The 25138-nt window shown below is 36.8% G+C and overlaps 1 protein-coding gene and 1 pseudogene across 16 annotated transcripts in view; one reads left to right on the top strand and one right to left on the bottom strand.

The window, feature by feature from the left end:
• BICC1 (BicC family RNA binding protein 1) overlaps positions 1-25138 on the bottom strand; it is a 270924-nt gene that overhangs the window by 155047 nt on the left and 90739 nt on the right. For 12 of the 16 annotated variants that reach the window (XM_072756030.1, XM_072756039.1, XM_072756033.1 and 9 more), the window contains exon 2: positions 23504-23550. The exons of 3 other annotated variants lie outside the window; for them this stretch is intronic. Coding sequence is in view for 5 of the 13 variants with exons in the window: in XM_072756028.1 (XP_072612129.1) it covers positions 23504-23550 (47 nt within the window). In the remaining 8 variants the exon portion in view is untranslated. One more of the 16 variants, XM_026013525.2, reaches the window with a different exon arrangement.
• LOC112931047 (non-histone chromosomal protein HMG-17 pseudogene) lies at positions 13378-13739 on the top strand (annotated as a pseudogene).

Raw genomic sequence — 25138 nt, 5'->3', positions numbered from 1 at the left:
TATATTCATAGTTGTATAGATCATCCTTGATATTCCTAATTTCTAACCTTTGTAGAATTGTTTCAACTCACAAGAAAATTTTTCCTATACTAAGACATAACAAGAAAGAATCATATTGCAGCTGGGGTAGCTGCTACTGACAACACATTCCAGCAGACACATGCAGCAGTGTCTCCTTTAGAAAATTCACAGATCTTCCCAGGCTCCTGTAGCAAGTAAGCATGTGATCTGTTACAGACGTTGTGATTCTTTTTTTTTTAAGTTTTTTTTTTAATTTTTATTTATTTATGATAGTCAGAGAGAGAGAGAGAGAGAGAGAGAGAGAGGCAGAGACACAGGCAGAGGGAGAAGCAGGCTCCATGCACCAGGAGCCCGACATGGGATTCGATCCCGGGTCTCCAGGATCGCGCCCCGGGCCAAAGGCAGGCACTAAACCGCTGCGCCACCCAGGGACCCCAGACGTTGTGATTCTTGTAACAGGTCAGCTTTGGCCATGGGGGATGCTGACATTCTGATGCACTGTATACAAACCTTATTGTCCCTCACATCACATTACTTTCCAACTCATTTTCCCTTCACAACAATTTCCTCTTGCATTTATTTTTCAGTCTGTATGACTAATATAGATCAGTAAGCCACTTCAATTCTGTCTTTGAAACAAGGGATAACATCATGTATCTTTAAGTTTCCCACTCTGCCATTCAGAATCCACACTAAAAATACAAGAATTCAATCTAGTCCAGCCAAACTCAGGTTTGGCAGTAATAAAAGGTTTCTCCAATAGACATATGATGACAGACGACAAGGAAGCAAAGTGCTACAGGAAATATCTGGGAAGCTTGACAAAACTGGATGCAAAGGAAGAAGCCAGCAAAGAGCTCTGCAATCAAAGGAGGATGCTTCAAATCTCTGAATGTAGCCCAATGCTCTTGGATGCATGCAGGTGTCCCTTGAGTGACAATATTATCTGTCCCGCAAATGCTCATGCCCCGATGATCTGAGAGTGACACCATCACAACGCCTTCAAAAGACTGACCAATTATAGAGGTTTCAACTCTCTAGCTTTAAGCTGAGGAAGCCAGCTTGGGCTTCCCTTTAAATTATGATTAGGTGAGAAAGCCAGGAAATAAAATTTCATTCAATGGTGTCCAAGAGAAGAGAGACCTGGTTTACAAGTCCCATTAGTAAATAATTCTTGGGAGACATTAAGGTATAAAGCTGATACAAATAGGGTCACTTGGGTGGTGCAGTTGGTTGAGTGTCTGACTCTTGGTTTCAGCTCAGGTGGTGATCTCAGAATCCTGGGATCAAGCCCCACAACGAGCTCTGTGCTCAGCAAGTTGTCTGCTTCTCTCCCTCTCACTCTCTCCCCCTCACTTCCTCAGCTCCTGCTCCCCATGCTCTCTCTCTAAATTAAATAAATAAATCTTTTAAAAAATAGAATAATATAAATGAATGGTCCATATTTTTAGAAGCAGGGGTATTTTGCTGATTTGTCCAATTAAATGTTGGGTTGTTCACTCAACCACATTTTCCTGAACGATCAGTCATTGTACAGAGGACAGTAAGACAGACAAGTGGAACTGAAATGATGACTGTACAGCCCAGACATGAAGGCAAGGCTTCAAGATGTTCTCAAGTCATCAGGAACTCATTACAGAAAAAGTTCCACAAAGTTCCAGGAATAACGCCAGCCTAGAACTCATCTCTCTGACCTCCCCCTCTGCCCTAACAGAGTCATTATGCTCCATCCCGGAGCACAGAACACACTATGTAATAAACATTTCAGGGAAGACAGGCTAAGTTCTCCACGTGACAGTACGCTGCTCCTGCCCACCAGCATCTTGCACAACGTGAGACTAAGAAGCCACAGGGAGCAGCTGCCATGCATGTTTATGCACCCTTGAAATGCAGTGCCTATCCCACCCCTCACAAAATGCAGAGACCTCCTTGTACTTCTTTCTAGGCACTCAAGTGTCTACCAACTTCTTAATTCTAAATGCCAGCTGTAAAGTAGCCCTTTACTATTCATTTAAATGTGCAATGCTGGCCTCTAAGAGCCCTGGCTATTCCATTTTTGCTGTAAATTTGCAACAAGACTTTTAGGATTTCAAATTTTATCTTTATAGCCATTATTCAATTTTAGATATTTTTCCCTGAATTTTTTATAAATCTTGGCCTTCTCAACGTCAAAATATCAATTCAGGTAGGATGCTATTTCACAACAAGAATCTCAAAGTAGGACAAATACGTGAATGTACTTAATGCCACTGAATTGTACACTTAAACATGGTTAAAATGTTACACTATGTGTATTTTACCACACATATACACACACAAAATCCCTTATGTGAGGTTCTCTCTGTAACCACATTATTAACCATGTGGTCAATTCATTCTTCACTGAAAAGTGTAAAAGCGATTGGTTTCCTAAAATACAAGTGATAACCTTCACTCTATTAGAACTTAAAATTATAATTGATTAGTCTCTGTAAGACTAATCGATATTTGACTAGCGAGGGCATGAAAGGACCATCATAACATTTCCTTTCAGCAACTGTCATTGCTTGAAACTATTCAGAAACTGTTCCTTCAGAGAAAGCAAAAAATCAACCTAGATGGCGCCAAATCATCCCCTAACATTAGAAAGACAAACATCTGCCTCTGGATTTGCAAAAAGCCCTAAAAAATTCCAACATGAAGAAAGGGCAGGACAGCAAAACCACAATCCAAGTGCTGCCCCGATTTAAAAGGCATATAAAACCCTGGTAATGAATAGCAGCGATCACATGACAGAGCTGCTCTCCAAATTATTTTCCAGGGGTAAGACTGTTTAGATTTGGCTAAATCTTTCTCTCCCTCCCTTCCCCCCATTTTGGTTACTCTGTAAAAAGAAATTATTTACCAACTGTCTTGACATCATAGGTAATGAAATAATATATCAAATGAGATGCTTCATTATTCCTGCTGAGGTTTAGCTCTAAAGAATGTATTATTGTTTGGAAGAACTGTAAAGGAATTCCAATAAAGACAAATGAAAGAAAATATAATTATATCCTTAATGGGTAGGATTCCTCACATGTGTTGGTCTAAGTGGGAGGGTAAAGAATTGTTTTTGAAAGTTGAAGTAAATATTTAAGAAAGATTCTTGTCTATTCAAAGCAAATTATTAAAATTTAGCTGTCTCCTGAAATTAGTTTTTAAAAAATGAATCCTTTTCTATTTGATGTGTTCATCATTTAATAAGTCTTTCCTCACTTCTGTACCTGTTCCTTTTACAGATGTATCATATTTTCTTGTATTTTGTCTATATCCTTCAGTAAAATTTCTATTTGTTCTATAATGGCAGAACTTATGTCTGATTGTTCACCATTGTTTTCCTAAGGCCCAACACAGTGCCTGGCACACACAAAAAGGCTCAAAAAAATCTTTTTAATGAGTAAATTCATCATTTCATTCACTTGACCAACAGTTATATACTGAGTAACTTTATTCCACAGCTACAACAACCATCTGAAGACTTAGCACATGTCTACAAACTGCATTCTGGTCTCTGGGATTTAAGAACTCAGAGAAAGGAGAGAAGGGTAGGCTATAATTTCTTTAGAATCTAATGACGTAAAACACTTTAAAATTTTACATATAAAGAAGCCACAATATAGCTTTCTTCAATATGAAGAAAGACTAGATATTGTATTTCATGATAGCCCTACCTGTTACAGGTAAACATTTTAGTACAAACACTTTACAATAACGATTCCTTCTACAAAAACAACACTTTCCAGCACTCAAATAGTAAACAAAATCTTCAAGGAATGTTGTCACTGAACAAAGGCCATATCACAGGAGCTTACAATGAAAACTCTATTATGGATTTTTTTTTTCTCACACAATCCTTTCTGAGACACTTATATTGCTTAACTTACTATGTATTGCCTCCACTAGAAAGTGAAATACACAATAATGTTTTCTTATGCTTAATGAGAAATTACTATTTCTGTCTAAAATTTAGTTAACAAGAGCTAATTGTGAGGCTAAGGGCAAATCTTGAATTCCTTTTTGTACTTGACCCCATTTCTCATTACCTCCATGGTTTCCAGGATGATTAACCTGGATTAATTTCAACAGTGGGCTTGCTCATCAAAATTGCTTTGAGAGTCGAAGGCCTTCCTGCTGCCCTATCCTACTGGGAAGTTTAGGAAAATAAAACCCTTGGCAAAACTAAGAGTGCTACATAAACCTCACATGAAGAACAAATAGGCTCTGTGAGCTGCTACTTGAACCCTACTTTGATTTATTGGGAGCACTTACAATATGGATATGGATCTTACTTCCATGCACTAAAAAAACAGTATCAGAGCTTTAGAGACTGGAGTTTTGGCCATCGCTTAATGAATAGGGAACCAGAGACCTAGAAAAGATATATAGTACTGAGATTATTGCCCTCTTCTTTCTCTTCATCCAGTGCTCTTTTTACAACAACTAGCTGTTAGTAAACAGGTACATGAGTCTTGGGCCTCCTTACTCATTACCACCAATGCCACAAAACCACTGGGGAGGCTGATGTGACACACGTGGCTCTTGGAGGAAGGAATTTTCAAGTCTAAGAACTCAGAGTGGTTGATGCATATGTGGCAGTGAGACACTGTTCTATATTTTGGAAGCTCTGAGATAAAAAAGAAAATGGGCACGAGAGCTGGAGAAGAGGAGCCAGAGACAAGAAGAAAGCAAAGAAGGTAAGAACCCAATAAATCAATTGTTCTTCTTTAACTGTAGCCTGAGTTATTCCAAATTCAGACCCACATTCCCTACTGGATATTTTCTAAGCATTTTTTCAAATGGTCTTTAAGAAAAACTTGCCATAATTACTTACCATAAAACACAACTGTTATTTTCTGTAATGTTACGGAAATAAATTAAAAAAAACTCCTTATAGGCAATTTTACATGAACCACCTCACTATTTCTAAAATGCAAGGGATTCCTAGTAAGTCACTATTTCTAGCCCTGAATTCTCTCCTGAGCACACTCTACGTACATATCCATCTTGACTTTGAGTCAACATTTTTCCCCAGAACAGATGGGAATATAGTCAATGGTGTTGTAAAAGCACTGTATGGGGACAGATGGTAGCTACACTTGCACAGTAGAACATATAGAGTTGTTGGATCACTTTGTTGTCCACCTAAAACTAATGCAACATTGTGTCAACTATATTTCAATTAGAAAACAAATTAATTAAAAAATAAAAATTAAAAAGAAATAGTCATTCCTATTTCCTCACATACATCCCTTTATCTTCCTGTCTTGTCTCATACCTCCCCCAAAGTTCCCAGGTCCTCACCTCACAGGCACTATTTAAGTGGCTTCCCCAGCACCCCAACACTGTTACCTGACCCCCATATGGCCCATTGTACCTGTAACTAATTTAACTGTCAGTTACCACATCCACACCTATATTAATCCCGAAAAAGTACCACTACTCACAGTCAGCAACTAACAGAATCTGCTGTCTTATGTTGCTGTAGAGACCAAAGAGTGCCCTGCATTCCATATTCACTAAAAGCTTTCACACCAATAATGGTGCATGGCTCCCATTACCCATCCCAGCAGGCCAAAAGGGCTGTAGAAAGAGAAGTTCATAAGTAGTCTTCAAAAGGCTCTCATGCCTCAGAGCAAAGGGCTCTGAAGCCACAGCTGGAAGCAAGGCCCGAGTGCAGAGAGAAGACAATGTACATCATAACCAAACGACAGATTCTTGTGGCTGAGACATGAAATATTCCTTGAACCACAGAGAGAACTGGTTGCTCCTGAATCAAGAAGTTGCTTGATTTTCTTTTTATCCTCTTCTGCCAAGTAAAACTAAAATATTTTTGCATCCAAAATGAAAGTTCAGCATGCCCTGATAATTCTTTATTTTTCTTTAAATATTTTATTTATTTATTCATGAAAAACAGAGAGAGGAGGCAGAGACACTGGCAGAGGGAGAAGCAGGCCCTATGCAGGGAACCTGATGTGGGACTCGATCCCGGGTCTCCAGAATCAGGCCCTGGGCTGAAGGCGATGCTAAACCACTGAACCACCCGGGCTGCCCCTAATAATTCTTTATTGATAGCAAATCTCATCCAGCCACAACCTATCATTCCCTGACAATTTTCCACTTCATAACAAAGGATTAACAGTATTTCTAATAGTGATGAACTATCCTATTGCATGAGAACTTCACACCATCAACACCACCTCAAGAAAAAATTAGAGAAAAAAAAAACTCCACTAAAGAAGAAAACATTTTACTATAAAATGCAAAAAATATAAACATGTTTCAATAATAAATAACAAATGGAATCTTTTCTCAACATAAGAATCCATAAAGTAGTCTCCCCAAATAAATATTACGGTCATTCAATTCTAAACTAGGAAGAGTTGCCAACAATATTATAGAACTGTTTGTGCTTTTTCCAAACAATGAAAAACATGAAGTCCTATCCTAAAACCATAAGGCCCTGCAGCCTTCCCATAAGCCCTGACTTGGGAGAGTCTCTCTGAAGAATCAAATAACCTCTCAACCTTTGATCAAAGCTTTTCAATTTCAACTGATCCGAATCTCTTCAATATCAACTGATTTCAATACCAAATCTATGTGGAATTATCCTCATTTTACAAATAGAAGATTGGAGTCTCAAATGACAAATGACTTGCCCAAGGTTTCACAGTTGGTTAATGGGCTGGGATTCAACAATTCTCATGGCTCCTGGCTTAGTATTCTAATACTGACATCTCTTACTTGTTTCATTTGCTGGTTAGCTTCAAAATAAGGGCATGGCATTGAATCAGGGGAAAGAAGAAGGGATAAAGAGGAAACAGTATGAAGACATACACATAATCACCTCTGGAAAAATCAAAGTTTTAAAGACCTAGCTTCCCATATCAGACAAGTGCTCCCTAAGAACCTCCAAAGCATCTTTTTTGTGTGTGTTGGCAGGGTGAGGAATAAGACAGCTTTATCTCTTATTGCTTTGATCTGTTTTAGGTAACAATATTTAATTTACTGTGTTTTTTCCACTAACAACAAAGATGAGATTTTTACTTTTCCTGAAAGAGCATAGAAATTTTTAAAACATGTGAACTGTCAGTGTAATTTTTTAAAAAAAGGAAAAAGGAAAGAAAAATGGTGAATTGAGTTTCCTCCCCAGCTTCAACAAGTAGATAGTTACAGGACTTGAACAAATCCCTTAAAAATTCTCTAGAACTTTCTGCATTTGTATGCTAAACTAGGAAATCTCTATGGTCCCTTTCAATCCTACAATATCATGATTCTAAGAAGTTACTTAGTCCCAACCATGCACATAGAGCAGTATGTGAGGCCCCAAAATACTAGTTGTGAGAGTTCAGAAACTAGTTGGACCATTAGCATATTAACTCAAAAGTACAGAACAACAAGGTAAGCAAATTAAGTTTTTAATAAAATCCAAATTAGATGCAACGCATAAACAAATGAAAACTGTCAATGTGGGATGGGATAGTCCAGAATATGCCACAAAATGGTGAGACTTTTAGCTATATAACTGAAACGATCAGAGATCAAGATAAGAAAATTACTTTCTAGGTGGGTAGATATTTTTATCCACAGCCATTAGAGTTAAGAATGATCATGGCTTAGGGTTGCCACTGATTGATGCCTAGGGAATGGTTTGAGGAGCAACGAGAGACAAATAAGCAAGAAGGAACCAATGCAATTAACATTCAAAGCCAAAGATAAAAAATTTAATTTTATCTTGGAGGCAATGAAGAAATGTTAAAGAAATTCAGAGCACAGATATAAAATGATAATAGTTGTATTTTAGGAAAGAATCATATACTCTGAAATGATTTACACTCTCATTCCTATCATGAAGCTCACTGAGGAAAAATATTTTTTTAAAAGCCTCCTTTGTATAACAACCAACACATCCAGCCCCAACACAAATCTTGGTGATGGTGGTGGGGGTTGTTTTAAAAGAGAGGGGGAGGGGATTTCCAAATGATACATTGTTAAATTCTGTAGACTAGTTTTTCACCAAAAAAGGTTTTTTTTTTTCATCAAATGATATTGTGAAGTGCTGCATATTACAAATTTTCCTAGCAAATTCATGAAATGCAAATAACTACCACATGACAGTCCGCAGGCAGTTTGAAGGAAAGAATCTTTTTCACTGTATGTGACAGTATTCCTCAAACTTACCTAATCATGGAACTTTTAAATATGTGGTATTTATTAACGTAATGCAGAACTAGTGCTTCATAGTTACACCCCTTTCGAACTAATACCATGAATATTTAGTTCTAAGAGAATGAGACAGAAATTGAAATCCATTAGCAACTGACACAAACACATGCAAAATATACACAATTTGTTCCCTTTTATCAGCATTAGAGACTAACATGAACTTAAAATTTGTTAGCCCTTGCTCATTCTCCACATCAGTGGTTCCCAGCTTTGGCTACTTAACTGAAGTTATGGGCAGCTTTAAAATATATTACTGGGTGACTGAGTGACAGGCACTGAGGGGGACACTTGACGGGATGAGCACTGGGTGTTATACTATATGTTGGCAAATCAAACTCCAATAAAAAAATAAACAATACAATATATTACTAATGCCCTAGCTTCAATTCCAGAACAATTAGATCAGAATCTCTAAGTTTCAGCATCAGTTATTTTTAAAAGGTCCTTAGGAAAAGACACACCACACCAAGGACACCTAAGAACACTGCTGTGAATTAAGATTTTACCAACAATGAAATGGTTAATTGTAGTGTTTGGGAAATGAGAATGGCTATATGAACTCCAGTTAATTCAGCTGGAATATCTGTCCCTGAAAAATTGAGAATTGCCTGTATTTATTCTATATATGATACTAGATCTCAAATATTCTTGGCCTTCTCTTCTCTGTACTCATTATACTGGTGATTTCACACAAGTACTACAGTATGCTAAATTGGTAGCCAAAGATTTATTTAAGGGTATCTTTAATTTTATACAAATAGAACCAAATTTTCTATTATTTGCCAAATTTGAACCATTGGTCTCAGAAGTTTTAGTTTGATTTCCATAAAACACAGCTAGAAGTAAACTGTAAAGACAAAACTTTCAACTGTCTTTCTGAAAAAGACGTTTTAAAAAAAATATACACCATGGAAGGTTCAGGACTTACTAAAACAATGCTATTTATTTTATAGCCATCATTCCAAACTTGGAAATCTTATCATGCAAAATGCAATGAAGGCATTACAGCAGTCGCAAACCCATGTTTCAAAGTATAGGAGAATGCAATTATCATCCAAGTAAAGTAGTGGGAAGAAGAAAGTAATAATACATCCCTAAACCCAGCACTTAAAATAAGGTCAAAGGCTGCAAAACAAATTATATTGCAAAATGTATGGTTAGCTTCTTAAAATTCACCATCTTTCAGGAGATAATAAATACAGACAACGGGATCTCCTAAATTTAATCTGTATTTCAAATCCTACTCATTCTCTCAACTTTTCACTTGAATCTGTGCATAATTAACTTACAATTTTCCACTTCATAACAAAGGATTAACAGTATTTCTAATAGTGATGAACTATCCTATTGCATGAGAACTTCACACCATCAACACCACCTCAAGAAAAAATTAGAGAAAAAAAAACTCCACTAAAGAAGAAAACATTTTACTATAAAATGCAAAAAATATAAACATGTTTCAATAATAAATAACAAATGGAATTTTTTCTCAACATAAGAATCCATAAAGTAGTCTCCCCAAATAAATATTACGGTCATTCAATTCTAAACTAGGAAGAGTTGCCAACAATATTATAGAACTGTTTGTGCTTTTTCCAAACAATGAAAAACATGAAGTCCTATCCTAAAACCATAAGGCCCTGCAGCCTTCCCATAAGCCCTGACTTGGGAGAGTCTCCCAAGTCAAAAATATGATATATATCACTTTCAACTCATTTGTTTTCTGAACCATTATGAGAGAGACACAGTCTCCCCATCCCTTGTTTTACCTTTGCAAAGGCACTTAGTTGGTTCTTTTTGCAAGGAATGCCATTCCACTTTGCCTTAAGGTACTAGTCATGAAATCACAGATTGGGAGACATCTTAATCTAATCTAATCCCTGCTCTTTGCCAGAAACTCTTCCATAAAATCTTACCTAATCTTACCCAACATGGTAATCATACTCATTTCATATGCCCCTCATATCCCTACTCACTTTCTACTCTAGAGTGTGACCTTCTTGAGGACAGAGGCCACAGAGCCACCTTTTCCCTCTACAGTCCTGTATTTGAACAGTGTCTAGCTCCCAGGGAGGACAGTATCTCATGAGGGGCATCCTATTGTAAAGCCAATACATAATCATTTACCCTAGCCCCTTCTATAAGCATTTTCTCCCTTTGCTTGAAAACTCTTTGAAAGTAGAAATTATTTCTTCTTTAACAGTCTCATGGACCCTAGAAGAAACTGGAGTTTTTAGATTCACAGATTATGAGGTCTCATCATATTTTTAATGTATGAGAGGGAATATGTATAAAGTATATATGAGGATACTCAAATGAGAGGAAATACATATCCATGTTCCAATTAAGTACTGAAATATACTATGTCCTCGATTTTGTGAATATCTCCCTCTCAAGGTACTAGCTAAAAGACAAGAAAGGGCAGCCTGAGTGGCTCAGCGGTTTAGCACCACCTTCGGCCCAGGGTGTGATCCTAGAGACCCGGAACTGAGTCCCAAGTCAGGTTCCCTGCGTGGAGCCTGCTTCTCCCTCTGCCTGTGTCTCTGCCTCTCTTCTCTGTGTCTCTCTCATGAATAAATAAAAAAAATCTTTAAAAATGAGTGAATGGATGGATTTAAAATGAATGAATGAATGACAAGGAAAACAGGCTCTCCAAACCTGCAAACCTAGGGAACATGCCACAGAGTTCCTCAAACAGCACCTCCTACTGACTGATGACCATTGTCTTCAAAGATCCCACAGGAAAATTAACAAGAAGTCGATTTAAGAAAACAACTTCAAACTAAGTTAAACGTTTGCTCATTCACAGTAGATTAAGGTTTCCTGGTAACTCCAAAGTAAACAGGCACATGGGAATTGAAGCTGGGGTGGTTTTATTCTCTCAAAAAAGTAATTGATGGTGAACACAAGAAAAAACTAAGAAAGAAATACAGAAGCTTCTATATATTTGCCAGTAGTTAGTTTCATCTCTGGCTAAATTCCTTCATTCCTCACCTATCATCACTTTAACCATTAAAAAGCAGAAAATCTGAATGACTGATAATCTAGGGTGACCACAGTACTAAAAGCAGTAAATGCTAAGGAAGGAAACACATACTTACACACTTCTCCTAGCATTTTGATTTCACCAAAGGAAAGAAAAAAGAAAGGTAATAAGATCTATTTTTTCATCACTTAAAGTGTCAAATGGCAACTCTTTCAAGAAGGAATTTATGCCCAAAGAAATTAAAAAAAAAAAAACTGCAAAAGAACTAGTTTGCGACAAGCCGCAATTGTTAAATGTACAAAATAAGAGAATAACATTCAGAATATTTAATAACTTAATTCAAGGATCATGTTACATAAAGAGGCATAGAGTAACAAAGAGTTCTCCTTAACCACAATTAAGAAAAACAGAAAATGTTTCATGCTGTACTAATCCCTCTGCATGTTGGCTGACTACAAACTTCCCACAAAAGGTATAATATTGACTAAAACAACATTAATGTCAACGGCCAAAAAGAAGAAATCCCACAACAAAATCTTTTTGGAAAATAAGGACAGCACCAGCTTTTTCCACCTAGGATATTAATAGCAATGACCTTACTATTCCTTGAATAATGCTGGCAACGGACTAGCAAAAAGAAACACACCCTAAATAAGAATACTATTCACATATAGTGTGTGTGTGTGTGTGTGTGTGTATGTGTGTGTGTATATATATATATATATATATATATATAAAGTGTTCATCATACACAAGTATAGTGTTTTTTTCATGTTTTAAACACACTGTGGTATTGTTGCTATATATATATATATATATATATATATTCATTCATTCCAATGACAGGTTTTAAGAAAAAGGATTTTAAGAAAATATCCTTATGTTTCATCTAAAGAGCACTGCTCCTTTAAGGATAAAATTTAATTTGAACCAATGAGGAGTTAAACTACACATAATGCATAAGCTTTTTAAAGAGAAACAATTATATAAGTATTCAAGTAATTGGATGCCTTTTATATGTTTTAGTCTGCATCTTGACTACAAGGCCTCATGATTTCTCAACTACACAAGAAAGGGAGAAAGGACTACAAGGATGCCTACAGATCAAACTTTGAGAAGCAACACAAACTGCCAGCTCTCTGTAGGGGCGTAGTTCACTTCTGCTCTGTCTGCTTACCTCTCTCTTTTGCTCCAAGTTCCCTTCTGCGGATGGACTGCTTCTGCTTACTGACAGCTGCTTCTCCTTATAAGTCCAGCTTTTCCTTGGACAATTCCGTCCCCCTGATTTCTCCCTCACCCCATCCTACTACATCAAGACCTTTCCCACTCCATTCCCACTACCTCTCAAGGTCTTAGCTTCCCAATTTGTTAGAGATGAGTATCATTCAGTGAGTTTTCAAAGCCCATCACACTGGGCATGGCCGCTGCCTACAGAAAGTTTATCAGCAGCTCTGGTACCCACAACTAGACCCATTGACTGTGGCTGGATGAGCTAGGCAACAGAGTGAGGTAGTGCAAAATATAGCTTGCTCCTCTCCTTTTTCGCAGTGGGTCTGTGGGAAAGCAGGCATACAATGAAGCACATATATGTAAAAGTACTATTCAGAGACACAAAGTAAGACTTGAATTACCAAAAGAATAAATTCCAAAATAATCTACCTTGTCTTTAAAACATGCAAAATACTAAGCAAATCAAGAAAAAGGTTGTTCTTTTTTAAAAAAAAAAAAAAAAGGGTGTCCCAAAATTCAAGGAAAGACTGGTTCATGAGATTACAACAAACCATTATTTTAAGTCTTCTAGATAGAATAAGATATCAGAGGTAGAAACTTCAAAACAACTAACCTCAATGTGATTTTGAAACCTGTTACAACAAGATATAAAGGACTACAAAATCCATACCATTTATTTTACCATGTTAATTTGCCTCCAGTCTCGTAGTTATCCCTCTCATGCACTATAACAACCTTACTTCAGAGCCCTACTCTTAGCGTAACTTGTAGCTTTATAGATAGACATTATCTTGGAGCAGTGTGAAGAAGAGGCGAGAACGACCCCCAGACCGGCCAAAGCCCGCGTGCTGCTGAATTCCCGCGTCCAGCACTTACATCCCGCCGCGGTAACCACCATGCCCAAGAGAAAGGCTGAAGGGGATACTAAAGGAGATAAAGCCAAGGTGAAGGATAAGCCACAGAGAAGATCTGCAAGGTTATCTGCTAAACCTGCTCCTCCAAAGCCAGAACCCAAGCCTAAAAAGGCCCCTGCAAAGAAGGGAGAGAAGGTACCCAAAGGGAAAAAAGGGAAAGCTGATGCTGGCAAGGATGGAAATAACCCTGCAGAAAATGGAGAAGCCAAAACAGACCTGGCACAGAAAGCTGAAGGTGCTGGAGATGCCAAGTGAAGTGTGTGCATTTTTGATAACTGTGTACTTCTGGTGACTGTACAGTTTGAAATACTATTTTTTATCAAGTTTTATAAAATTGCAGAATTTTGTTTTACTTTTTTTTTAAGCTATGTTGTTAGCACACAGAAGACTTTATTGTTGTTTTGGGGGAAGGGCATAATAGAATATTTCTGAAGGTAGTTTGATAGCAAGGGGAAAAACAACTTTCCCTTCTAGTTTTGAGAAACTTCCTCTTGGCTCCCAGGAGGAGGGATTCCTTGATGTTGACACACATGAGCCACCTTGGTGGCGTGGAAAAACTAAAATTCATTTTTTTTAATGTCCTCTTCTCCCTCTCTGCCTTCAACATAGACTTGACTTGCTTAAACCCAGAGACCTATTGGAACCTGACCCCATGAAATGGTTCCCAGTATGTCAGGCAATCTGGATTTTACAGTGCCACCAATCAGATGGTGTCCCTCAAAAGAATTCCTTTTTTAGCTTGTGGATTTTCAGATTGATATTTCTGACATTTTCATTTCACTTCCTGAAAGTCAGGGTCAGCTTGTGAAAAGTTATTAAATAACATGCTAAATGTGAACTGTCAACCCTCACTCTAAACTTTTCCCAGTTCAGAGCATTACATGAAGACTTCATTGGGTTTTATAGTGGCTTTCTGATTTTGGTAGTCCATTGAAGAAGGGAGTTTGAAAGTTGTTGTATACTGTTAACGACTGTCTGCCCATGTCCTGCCTGAAATACCATGAGTGTTTATGAAAAGTATCTTTAATAAAGCTGGATACAGTTTGGAAAAAAAAAAAGATAGACATCCTCTTAACTAAAGAAGCACAGACCACCCAAGAGGGGATGATAATTGATGATTTAAGGAAAATCATTTATGTTTTATTAACAATAAAAAAAAGAGTCAAACATTGTCATAGAAAAGTACTCTTCAAGTCGGTGGCCACCAGCTAACTGTCTGATCTTGAAAAAATTCAACCCAAGACTATTCAGAGCACTGTCTAGAAGAGAAAAATATTACCATATCCAACTTTAAAATGTACTAATTCTTCTGTGGACCTACTTTAAATCAATAAAGCTTAAACTCTTTACTAAATATCACAGTATTCACTGGAGTCACACTAAATGGGACTAGACTGACCCCATCATTTTATGGACTATAATCCTTCGGCTGAGTCTTTTATCCTATAGGATAACTTTATGGAATCCATAATAAAGAAAGAAAATCACACAGGAATTTTGACCAATGAGTCACAGAGCCAGGTAAGATCTTTCATAGACATGCTTTCTATGCTTTGCTATGCTGGTCACAATAATGGCCACGTCATCTCCAAGCCAAATGTGAGGTGGAGGGCTTAGAGTGAGAGACAGAGCATGTGAACTGTATCTAAGTGAGCGTGACCTGCCAGTCTGAAATCAAGTATCACCATTTTATGTCATGTACCTAGCAATGAATCAGGGCTAGCCTTCCTTCTTCAGTTGGGTGAAGAATGGCAAGAAATATCAATTCTACATGTCTGTATCAATGTACACAGTATCTGATGGATATGAAATCTTTATCTACTTTTGAATCACATCAATATCACAGATATTATGGCCTCACTATAATTGTACAGACAAAATACTGTTGCTAGATATAAGACGGGACAGTGACCCTGCTCCTGAAAGTGAATAGAATTGTTTGAGAGGTCTGAAAATTAAGTCATACGATAAATCAGAAACTAAGTAACTTTAGTGTGAAGAAGACATGGAATGTTGTAAAAACCATCTTCAAAAATTGTTACACCTCAAAATGGCAAAACAAGGGCAAATGGGGAGAGCCTTTCTAAAAAAATTAGCACTAAGACCTCTCAGACTCCTTTCAACAAAATATTGTATATGCTATAAACTGACAACAATTTATGCATACATGAGCAACCTCAAACTATTAACCATGATGACCTGCTTTTCTCCATGAGGTGGTAGTGGTTGTTAATCTTGGTTTTATAAGTTTTAGATACCCACTACAGGAAAGTATAGAGAAAGAATACAAATGAAAGAATAATCTCACTTCCAAGACAATCACTGTTATCATTTGGCATAATTCCAACCCCAATCATTTTTCAAGGCATAAATATATGGCATGAAAATTTGAATCAAGCTGTTTATATACCTCTTGTCCTGATTTTTGCATTTATATGATAATCATTCTCTCAAGTCATTAAATATTTACCAAAAAAGTATTATTTTTAATGCCTACCTAAGAATATAAAGTTTGGAGATAGCATGTTTCAAGCATTAAATTAAGCAATTAGGTTACTTTTAATTTAATTTTAATTATTATACATATTACCACAATGAATATCCTTTTACAATGATTTTCAGACACATCTGATGGTGTCCTATGTATATACAAGACTGAATTTGTCTTAGATTTAAAAATAATTTAAATCATATGACAATCAAAGGACATAATTAAATATACATACATATACAGACTACCAAAGCAAATGCAAGGCCCCTGTGACTAGAACTAATCAAACCTGGGACACCTGGGTGGCTCAGTGGTTGAGCGTCTGCCTTTGGCTCAGAGCATGATCCTGGAGTTCTGGGATCGAGTCCCACATGGGCTCCCTGTGGGCATTCTGCTTCTCCCTCTGCCTGTGTCTCTGTCTTCTCTCTGTGTCTCTCATGAATAAATAAATAAAATCTTTAAAAAAAAAACAAAGAACTTATCAAACTTTTTTTTTAGAACTAATCAAACTTAATCCTTCTTCAGAAATAATTAATGCCACTATCTTGAGAAAATGCTTCTAACCACCACAAATACATTTATATTCGTATGCTGTCAGTTTATTTTTTTTAAGATTTTTATTTATTTATTCATGTGAGACACAGAGAGAGAGGCAGAGAGAAACACAGGCAGAGGGAGAAGCAGGCTCCCTACAGGGAGCCCTATGCAGGCTCAATCCTGGAATCACACATTGATCCGAAGGCAGATGCTCAATCACTGAACCACCCAGGGATCCCATGTTATCAGTTTATTAATGTAATTCTTGTTTACCTGTGTAATGTGAAAATTGTTCTGAAATCTTAATATCACCCATAAATAAAGCAGTTTGTATCTCAATATTTTTCAATTAAGAGAAATGCTGACAATTATAGGAATTAAACACTTTAATCCATTCAGGTAGAACATTTTACAATATAATATAAAAGCCTTTTAAAAATCAGATCAATAAATCACTTAAATGGACCTTTCAATTGTCATTCTATCCAAGGTATACTACATGCCACTAATCCAGAGTCCTACTTAGTGACCCTTCTTTAAAAACCTATTTCAAATCAAATTCCATTTGATTTTCCACATGACCCAATGCTTTGAGTTTGGTTTCAAGAAGAAAGAATATTTTAACTGGAAAAAAACTAAACTTCACCCGATACTGACTTAAAATTATTATTACTTACTTTAAAAAATCATAGTAGTAATTAGGGTATTATTGACTACCATCAACATATAGTTTACAGGAATCTTAATGACATCCCCTACTCCATGGTTGCAGAGAGAGGAATAAAAGACAAAATGGATTTTCATAAATTGTTTGTGTGAAATGGCTGCCAGAAATAGAGCCAAAATATAACATGATGATAGAACTCTACATGTATTTATACAGCACACTACAAACATGGGCCTAAAACCTAGGCTTCTCATGTCAGATAAAATATCAAAACAGAACTTAGAAGACTAGAAGAATGATGAACATGTTACTTAGATGGCCTTTTTCTTATCTTTTCTCATTCACCCTTATCTGTCAGATAATAAAGAACAAATTATAAGGCATAAAAACAGGATCACGGGGTGCATGGATGGCTCAGTCAGTTGTGTCTGACTCTTGATTTCAGCTCAGGTCATAACCTCAGGGTCCTGGTATGGAGCCCTAAGTCTGCCTCTGCACTCAGCAGTGAGTCTGCTTGAGGAGTCTCTCTTTCTCCCTCCGCCCCTCCCCCATACTCTTTCTTTCCCTCTCACTCAAATAAATAAATAAATCTCTTAAAAAAAAAAATAAGATCAATTCTTACCTTTAACAACTTTCAAAAACATGACCAGACAACCTATTTCAGGGGGTTGTTCCAGTTTTCTAAGTCAGGAATAGGAAAGAACCATGAGGACAAAGTTTCTCACTGAAACTTACTTTCAGGGCCATACTGTTATAATCAGGAATAAAAAGTCAGCATCTCTGAATGTTAGCTTCAAGACTTAACTGCCCGTTAGTGGAGACACCCATTGGTGATTTTTCTTGCATAAGATTAAAATCAACACTATAATCGGCATAGCCTTCTCCACACATCTTCAGTACTGTGACACCAAATACTCTTCACTTTATGTACACGTTTTTGTAATGTTTGAATTGTGAACCATGTGAATACATTACTTATTGAAACAAAGATCAAAACTTTAAAATATCCTAATTTTATTTAAATAGAATTTAAAATGTCTAAACATAAATTCTCAGTGTTAGAGAAACTATATCATGGGCTATAGTTAATTGAATTCATTTTTAAATAATTAAACCAAAACTTATCTCTATTACCAGAGGACTATGATCTATTCAACACATACTAATAATGAAAGTGGAAAAATTAGAAGCAATTTTATAATTTCTGCCTTAGCCCTTGCCCTGTAAAAAGTTTAAAGAAGTCCTCATCTAAGATCACCTGAAACACTCATTCTGTGGTACAGAGGGAAACAAATACTCTATCCACAACTTTCCCCAGAAGACAACACTTGCTACTTTCCAGGCTTAAAATGACAAAAGTAATCTGTTTGCCTTAAGAGGATGGGTTTGAGGGTACTAAAAATATGCCACATAAGTCACCAAACAGTATCTTATTTATGTTAGTCTTACTGTTAGCTTTCATGGAAATCCATAGTTTATGGATCAGTTTTCCAAACTGACACATTTTAAGACTATAAAATGTCCCTATATTAAAAATGTGTGATGTGTACTTTGGGGAGAAATAATGTATATAACCTGATGCAATGGAAAACCTGGCTTTCATCAATTATGATGTTGACTGGATTTTGTCTTCTTCAACCACTGGGATTCAGGATTCCTAAATAAAGCACTGTGCTTTGATGAGTCACACTTGTAGCACAATCCCTATACTCATCCCCACCTAATATACTGGAACACATTTTCCCTCCAAGCTGGCCATTTCACAAGAAAAAAAGGGGGGGGGGGAAGAACTGATTAAAAGGAAACAGGACAGACAGTGAGTAAGCCATGAACAACTGCCCAAAGAACTGTAAAACTCCTGGCAGATCATTTCCATGTGTTTCAATTAAAGTTGCCATAAGAGGTGGACAACGAACTACAGAGAATACTGATAAAGTTGTATACATTCCCTCCCTTTTGTGAGTATTTAGAGCCAAAGAATAAAAAATACAACTACTGGAGATCTTGCAAAGCATAAAAACACTTGGAATGTATCCAATGCAGTCTGATTTATAATTCTATCAGCCAATCAGAGAATATTTTTAAAAAGCACTCTACATGCATTTTTAATATACACAGAAAAAATGTGAAGGGTATATAAATAGTTCTCCTTCAAAGATGGGATGACAGATTACATTTTTTTCCCTTTCTTCTGTTACTTATATATTTGTTCTAGACAATTTAGAAATGACTCATAATAAGGAAAAAAAACAAATTTAGTATAAATGACTAGGCAGTTAAAATGTATACATTAATACATGATAAATACAGTTTACAGTTTTAGGAAATTTTTCTAATTATAGTAAATTTTTCTACAGAATGATTTCCCCCATTTAGAAGTGTTTATAGGTTGAATTCTGTCCCACAAAAAAATTTCCTATGTTGAAATCCTAATTCCCAGTACCTCAGAATGCGACCTTATTTGGAAATAGGGTCATTGCTGATGTAATTAGTAAGCTGAGATCACTGGAGTGAGCCCTAATCAGTATGACCAATGTCCTTATAAAAAGAGAAAATTTGGATAGAGACACACACAAGGAGGATGCCTGTGAAGACAAAGGCAGAGTTGGGGAAGACGCTTCTACAAGTCAAGGAACACCAAAGATGGTAAGCAAATCACCAAAAACTCAGAGAGGAATGGAACAGATTCTCCCTCACAGCTCAGAAGGAACCAACCCTGTTGCTACCTTGCTCTTGGACTCCTATCTCCAGAACTGTAAGGTAGCCAATTTCTGTTGCCACCCAGTTCGTGGTACAGTGTTTAGTAGCCCTAACAAACTAACATAAAAGGTTTCAAAGCATACCACAGGAAGACCTTATACTCCGACCACATACATTTTTCATAACTATCCATCTTTTGGTAGACAATGCTTGCAAAATCAATCCTCCTTCCATATGCTCCTTCTACCTCCACCCATGATGACAGGTAAGGCTACATAACTAATTTTTCTCCAATGGAATATGAGAAGTGACATATGCCACATCCAGGCCTGGACCTTCAGACTGGGGCATACTTCCTCCATACTCTTCCTTTTTCTTACCAGCTCACATTTGGACATGTGCTCACCCACATGAAGTAAAGTAGCACAGCTACTTCTTAGAAGAAATCTGGGTCTTTAACTGACAGCATGGGACAGAGCCACCCATCAAGGGGGAATATTCTCCTTATCATGTTACAAGAAAGTAAAAGAAATAACTTTTTTAAGCCACTAAACCATTGGGTTTCTTTGCTAGAACAGGTTAGCCTTTGGTCTAATAGTCTAATAGGGTACCAGGGGGAAAAAACATTTCAAATACATTGAATAACACAGTATGCAGAAAACCAGGTAAATCTCTGAAACAAGAAATGTGATTCTACAGGAGAAGTTTAAGTGTAAACTAAGCAACTACTATTACAGCTCCAAATCTGAAACAATATATTTGATGACCTTAGTAGTTGTTAAATTACAATTTAAACCCTTTGCGGGAATCTACCAAATCTAATTCTTAAAGATTTTTTTTATTCATAAGGATTTTTAAATTTATCTTCTAATTTTTCATGAAAATAATTAAATTTAGTATAATCATATTGTTATGATTTTATATACATTTTAATGGTACAAAAAAACAAAGTAACACATATGTCTCACACTCCTCCAATCTCCTCTCTAGAGACAGCCAGTATGAAGCTGGGAAGGTATCCTTCCAGACTTAAATGTTATAAAATAACAAAGGTGGTCAAATTTTAATTTTAAAGTCAACTCAAGAGAAGTTTTAGTTTTTGTGATACCTAGAGTCAAAACCAAAACATATTCTAATAATAAGCATATAAGGGGCACCTGGGTGGCTCAGTGATTGAGCATCTGCCTTTGGCTCAGATTGTGATCCTGGGGTCCTGGGATCAAGTCCTGCATCAGGCTCCCCACAGGGAGTCTGCTTCTCCCTCTTCCTCTCTCTCTTTGTCTCTCTTGAATAAATAAATTAAAAAAAAAAAGCATATAAGAGCCTTCACATTTGCCTAACTCTGAGAAAAGAAATTTATTTTTCTCATAGATGCTAATGATCAGCATTGCGGCCTATTTCTTGTTCTTAAATGGTTCCCAAAACGTCATTATGTGAAACTGGAATACGTGTGAAACTAAAAGAAAGTTCCTGGAGAACAATTCAATACTTCTCCATTACTTCATTCTACTGTAGATGAACCATAATGTCTACTCCCGTCTGGTCAAAACACTGAAAATTACTCTTCTGGAATTTGGAATGTTTGCTTTTTATTAAGTCACAGGTTCTTTCCAGGGTGACTATCCAAATCCTGCATGGACACTTATCAGGAAGATACTCTACTAAACTAAAGAAGAAAATTAATAAATAAAAACTACCCCTATTTAGTTATTCAGGGACTTAATTAACCTGTGACCAAGAATGGAATCTATGATTCCAACTCATGGTTTGTTGGAGACACACATGTTCCTGGATTCAAACATGTGTTTCTATTTAAACTGTTGGAATGTATATATGGCTCCACAAAGAGCGATAAATATTAGCAAATCTTCTAAGAATGAAGGTCCTTTATGACCACATACACCATGTTTTGATTCAGTTTTTCAAATGTGTCAGTCACACAAAGCTGAACAATCTGCTTTTTACATCTATCCACAAGTTAAAGAACAATGAAATAAAATCCTCCCATGAATTACATCTATCTGTACTTTCACAGCCAACCCAAGGCAGATCTGTGATTTCTGCTATTTGTCTTCTCTTCCTTCATGGTAAGCCTGCGTTAGATAGAGGCAGGGGATTCTGAAATGCCCATGTAATGAGAAGTTGGATATGAACCATTTACCAGGTAATGCCAAGTAAGGGGCTTCAGGTATAGTACAGAAACTTCAACAGCATGAGCCTAAAGAGAGGTGGAAAACTGTGGTCTGACATGTTCTACTTGGCCAGCATAGCATTTTTAAACTTTTTTAAAACTTAAGCACCTTTAGGAAAGGCCCTCCATACAAATAAGGTACTTCACATAAAATGCACTTCACATAAGTTCACCTCAACATAAACTATGAATGCCTCAGATGTCATGTGTGCAAATCAAATGTCTGAAGTGTGAGTGCCACAGGAATTCTTCCAACCTGTTTAGCCTTCATATAGTTTGTTTCTTTGCCTAGAATACTCTCCCAACCCACCCAAGCCTACCTCTTCACTTAACTACTACTCATCTTAAGTACTCCAGAAGTCCTTTCTTACCTCCCAAAGCTCCAGTCAAGTGCTTAACCCTCCATGGCTCTGACTCTCCTGCTATTTCTATGACTATATTGTCAGACATCAGGCTAATTCCTTCAGGGCAAGGACTATGCCGTTTAGTCTCTCTAGTGTGAAGAATATAGCAAGTGGTAAATAAATACTTTCAGAATTACTAAACAGCAATACAAATGTCAGCTGAAAATATTTGCTTCCATATTCTTGGAAGAGAATGCAGAAAATGATGAAGTTGACAAAAAAGAAAAAAATGTGGATCACACAGAGCAAGAAAATAAAGAGGCTGTAAACACCATATCTGGTTACACACAGGTGATTTCCAAAGGCTGAAGACCCACATGGCATTATTTAACCTCATCTATAGCTGCTGCTTTATTTCACTTCAGGACACCTGTAATATTTGTTGTTACACATGTTTTTTGGCTCCCAACAACAAAGACACAAATATAATAAATCCAAATAAATAAAGAAGAACATGAACTTGAGTCAATTTTTTTGAAAGGATAGGCATCTTCCCTTATACAAAACACTTATTTTAAAATAGAGCCGACTAGAAATAATCAATTGCTAATCATAGCTTCTCATACTTATTTTTCAATCAGGTCCACTCCTCTTTCCCTTTACTATATATGACTAACCAGACTGGCTCCAATGAAGTTCAGAACTCTCAGAGGACAGTCAGGGACCCCTACTGGACATAGTCACCAACAATGAGCAAACAGGTCTAAAGGTGCATCTTTCATTGATTATATTTTCCCACCCATGGTCATGCTTACCGGAAATGAGGAAAACTGTAAGGAATTCCACTCCATGTCCAGGTCAGGTATGTAAATGAGTAAAGAAGCAACAGGGAGAGCAGTGAAAGAAGTTAATCAGGACAGCACACAGCCTTCATTGCCTTCATTTTGCCCCCAAGCAAAAATGTCATTACAGTTTCCTCAGGAGGAGCCTGAAGTTGAGAATGCTTACCTCCCAAACAGTATCTCACGCTTTCTTTGCCCTGAGCATTTCCAGCTATCTCATCAAAACCTTTTCTCCTTCATATGGGAAGGGAGCTTTTCAGGGGCCTCCAGTGCAGCAACTAAGACACGCTGATTTCTCCTTAATTATCACCAAGAAAGGAGTACAAAGCAACTTACCTTCTGAAAAAAGTCTTCCCCACTTTTGCCTTTTCCTTCAGCAGCAGCTGTAAATAAAAATGTATATATTTAAAATAGTTTCTTTTTTCAACCTATGTATTCAAACCTCTCAAGTATTAGGCATGAGAATAAAAAAGTAAGAAAGATGCCATTCTTGCTCGGTGCCTGCCTGAACAGGCCTCATCTTTGATGCAAAGTCACTAAAAAAACAGAACACTAATCCAATCAAATATACATCTTTAGATAATTTCACACTTTTTTTTTTGTATTAAAGACTCGGGGCTCTCTTTTCACATATAGATGAAACTAATCTCATCCTTTCATAATTAAGGAACAACATGAACAAGTGCAACTATCAATATAATCAGTGCTCTATCTGATCCAACCAATCCCAGGCATTGATGTTGCCTTCTCAATTGATGGCTCATCCCACAAAGCCTACACTCTGAGCTATTTTGTTCTATGCTTTGCAGACTCTATAATCTACTTAGGTTTCAGCTGGCATCAGACCACTTTAATTCACTTAATTCACATAAGAGAGAGACAAAACAACATGAGGATGAAATAGTAATAGTGAAGATCACAGATAACAATAAAACTTCACAGATTAATTAAAAGGTCATTACATTTGAACAACTTTTTTTATATCTAATTGGCAGCCTATAAATATAGGAGAAACCCAAGTCTCTACATTCAAAAATCTTACAACTCCATGAACTTTCTTTTTAATTTGTGGAGAAGAGGAAGCAATTTGACTGAGAGGAGAGAGAGGACACATGGCCGATAGCAAACTGCTTGCCAAGAGCCTCAAATTGCATCTTTCAGATGCAAACACCAGGGGCGCCTGGGGGGCTCAGTTGGTTAAGCACTAGATTCTGGCTCAGGTCATGGTATCAGAGTCATGAGATCAAGCCCCATGTCGGGTTCTGCACTGAGTGTGAAGCCTGCTTAAGATCCTCTCTCTCCCTCTCCCCCTATCCTCCCTCCTGATGCCCACTCTCAACCCATGCTCTAAAAAAATAAGAAAGAAAGAAAGAAAGAAAGAAAGAAAGAAAGAAAGAAAGCAAGCAAACACCAAACAGGTCTCAAATTCAGGTGCAAGGTGATGAGTGGTTAACTGGAGAAGCCACCCCCCACCCCCGGACCAAGACAAGGAAATGAGCTGAGCAAGAACTCCTAGACAATGAAATCTGGAAAACCATAGTACCCCAAACACCTACTGGTTAATACAGTCGAGGAACACTATATATACATGCATATATATGCATGTGTGTGTCCAAGACATTTATTAAAATTATTAAAGACTCTTGTGTGTCAACTACACCTCAATTTAAAAAAATTATTAATGACCCAAGAAATGTGGCAGGTCATTCTTTTAGGTAGAAGACTCAAAACTAAAATTCTCTCTGCCCTCAAAGAAATAGCAAATATTGAAATTTCATTTTTTTTCACCAACTTTAATTTCACAGTTAAATATAAGACACCTTCTACAATCTTATAAAAATGTGTATTTTTATCAACATATTTTCATCCAAAACCAGAACAGAACACAGAATACATGTTTCTGTGATTCCCAAAAATGGTCTGAGAAAATGTATGAAACAAGAGCTAAAAAGAAACAAAAAATTTAAATTC

Source organism: Vulpes vulpes, chromosome 4 (genome assembly GCF_048418805.1).
Source record: "Vulpes vulpes isolate BD-2025 chromosome 4, VulVul3, whole genome shotgun sequence".
Classification (NCBI taxonomy): domain Eukaryota; kingdom Metazoa; phylum Chordata; class Mammalia; order Carnivora; family Canidae; genus Vulpes; species Vulpes vulpes.
Note: the sequence above shows the minus strand (reverse complement) of the source record. Positions and strands in the feature narration are given on the sequence as shown.